At 36.3% G+C, this 2500-nt stretch overlaps 1 protein-coding gene across 1 annotated transcript in view; it reads left to right on the top strand.

Moving 5' to 3' along the window:
• Window positions 1-2500, top strand: part of spag6 (sperm associated antigen 6) — a gene marked incomplete at its 3' end in the record, with an annotated part of 5051 nt that overhangs the window by 1384 nt on the left and 1167 nt on the right. The window contains exons 3-6 of the mRNA XM_079259860.1: window positions 1-182; window positions 384-589; window positions 2226-2399; window positions 2471-2500. The exon at window positions 1-182 is cut by the window's left edge and continues 2 nt beyond it; the exon at window positions 2471-2500 is cut by the window's right edge and continues 123 nt beyond it. Coding sequence (XP_079115986.1) covers window positions 1-182; window positions 384-589; window positions 2226-2399; window positions 2471-2500 — 592 coding nt within the window. The remainder of the gene's footprint in view (window positions 183-383; window positions 590-2225; window positions 2400-2470) is intronic.

Here is a 2500-nt window from a genome sequence, read left to right as displayed (position 1 = left end):
GTTCTATAAGAAGGCAGCAGCATTTGTTCTGCGCGCAGTGGCTAAACACTCCCCTGAGCTGTCCCAGGCTGTGGTGAGCAGTGGGGGGGTGGAAGCTCTGGTTCTCTGCCTGGAGGAGTTTGACCCTGGGGTGAAGGAGGCTGCTGCCTGGGCTCTGGGGTGCATTGCACGACACAATGCATGTAAGGAAGCACAATCCTCTGATTACATCTTAATCTTTAGATGTCAGTTTTATGTGAGTATTAATGTTTTGGTATAATTCCTGTTTTTTTTTATTTTTTATTTTTAATCACCTTTATTTCTTGTGTGTTAGTATAACAATTATTTATTATTTTCAAGAGTAAATTGGGTCTCATGCTCTCACCCTCTTTGTCTTAATGCAGCACTCGCTCAGTCGGTGGTGGATGCAGGAGCTGCGCCCCTGCTGGTGTCATGCCTCCTGGAGCCTGAAATAGCCCTTAAACGTATTGCAGCATCCACACTCAGCGACATCTCCAAACACACACCAGAGCTGGCCCAGACCGTGGTGGACAATGGCGCCATCACACACCTGGCACAGATGATCCTCAGCCAAGATGCCAAACTCAAGGTGAGGCTGCAAGAACTGTTGCTGCTACCCAGTTTTAATGGACAAATCACAGATAGACCTGCTTGACTTTATAACATTATAGTTAATAATGTTTAGGTCTTAAATTTTTTCATTTTCTGGAATATGTTTTAGAAGTCATAAAAAAAGGCATCATGGGAAATCAACAGACAAACAAACAAACAAATTTAGCTGATTATTGATAAATGCCATGAATAAACGCTTCATTTTCATGGTAAAATTAGTTATCATTACTTTTTTCTATTACACTGTTTGCATTTAAATTTAAACTCAACTTTTATAATGATTATATGAAAAGTTTTGGTTGTTATGAAAAAAAGAGAAAAGAAAATTCTGTTAAGAATGATTTCCATTGAGCTTCTTTTATCAGCATTGCCCCTTCCTCAGTCATCACACCTTTATTTTAATATAAATCATTGTTTTTCTGAAAATCATTCGAACCAAACTTTATTCATGAAGTAATCTGTTAGAGAAACTCCCCCAAGACAATATTAATTAATGACAAATGGAAGTTAAAAATGGGAAAAGATTAAGATTTTTTAGACCTTCCGTCTTTTTCTTTAAAAAAAAAGTGAGTCACTTTTATTATTTTCTTTGAGTAAATATTTTTCAAATCATTAGTTTTATTTGGCACAATGATAATAAAAATCTTCCTGAGTAGTGAAATTTGAGCAAAAGTGACAATTTCCTCCTGAGAAGCCATTGATTAATCTAAAGAAACTGTAGGTTTCCAGACTTTTAAATTGAAAGTTTTTCCGACTTCAGACAAAAAGACATTAATTATATTCCAAAAGCCTTAGATAGGAGAGATGAGCTTCATCAATACAAAAAGAAGTTTGTATTTTTATTGTTTATTAAGAGACTCAATATTAAGAATGTTAATCAGGATAGATGCACTTCTTGCTAGGAGTCTTTTGACCCGTGCCAACTCTTCATCACTAAGACTAAGCAAATGGCTGTAATAATCTTAAATTTATTGAAGAAAATTTTCTCAAATGCCAACAACCTGAGTTAGTTGTTAGTATACAATGTAATATGATGTAATCTTGTAATATTTTTTATTTTGCCATTGACACTGGGTATTATCAGTTAAGTTAGAAGCTGTAATTGTGAAATTACCCTCTCTCTTAATACAAAGAATCCTTTCAAATGTAGTTGCAGTCCTTCTGGTACCAAAAAGAGGGCATCCGTATAAACCTCAAAAAGTTATCACTGGTCGATTATTCTATTTGTAAGATTTAATGAAAATTTAATGAACTTTTTTATGTAAAAAAATGACAGACAAACAAGCAAACCAACACTGTCAAAAACATAATCTTTTTTATTATTGTTATTTAATATTCCCCTTAAAAAAAAATCTCGTTGAAGACTTTGACATAGGACCTGAGTGATCCATCTAATATTCCCTCATTACAAATGGTCTCCATGGAAACATGTCTTAAACCCATTTTTTAGTAAGAGAAACAGGATTTTATAGTAAAGAACCCACAAATAATTAGTAAAACAAAATGATCTTACATAAACTGAAATTTAAACAGGAAACCTGTAGCTAAAATTAAATCAGATGTAAATCAAACTGTGGAAACCTTGAGGCATCTTTTTTTTTGTCTCCCTTCAGAGGCAGGTGTTTTCTGCCCTCAGCCAGATCAGCAAGCACTCGGTCAGCCTGGCAGAGATGGTGATAGAGGCTGAGATCTTCCCTGCTGCTCTGGCCTGCCTCAGAGATCCAGACGAGTACGTCAGGAAAAATGTCGCCACCTTGATGAAGGAAGTGGTTCAACACACACCAGAGGTAGTGCTCTTTCATACTTGTAAAGTCAAGCACACACAAACACACACTGACTGCCCCTTGTGTTTCGCCAGCTGGCCCAGGTGATTGTGAACTGCGGTGGC

This window comes from Telmatherina bonti, assembly GCF_933228915.1.
Source record: "Telmatherina bonti genome assembly, chromosome: 20".
NCBI lineage: Eukaryota > Metazoa > Chordata > Actinopteri > Atheriniformes > Telmatherinidae > Telmatherina > Telmatherina bonti.
Note: the sequence above shows the minus strand (reverse complement) of the source record. Positions and strands in the feature narration are given on the sequence as shown.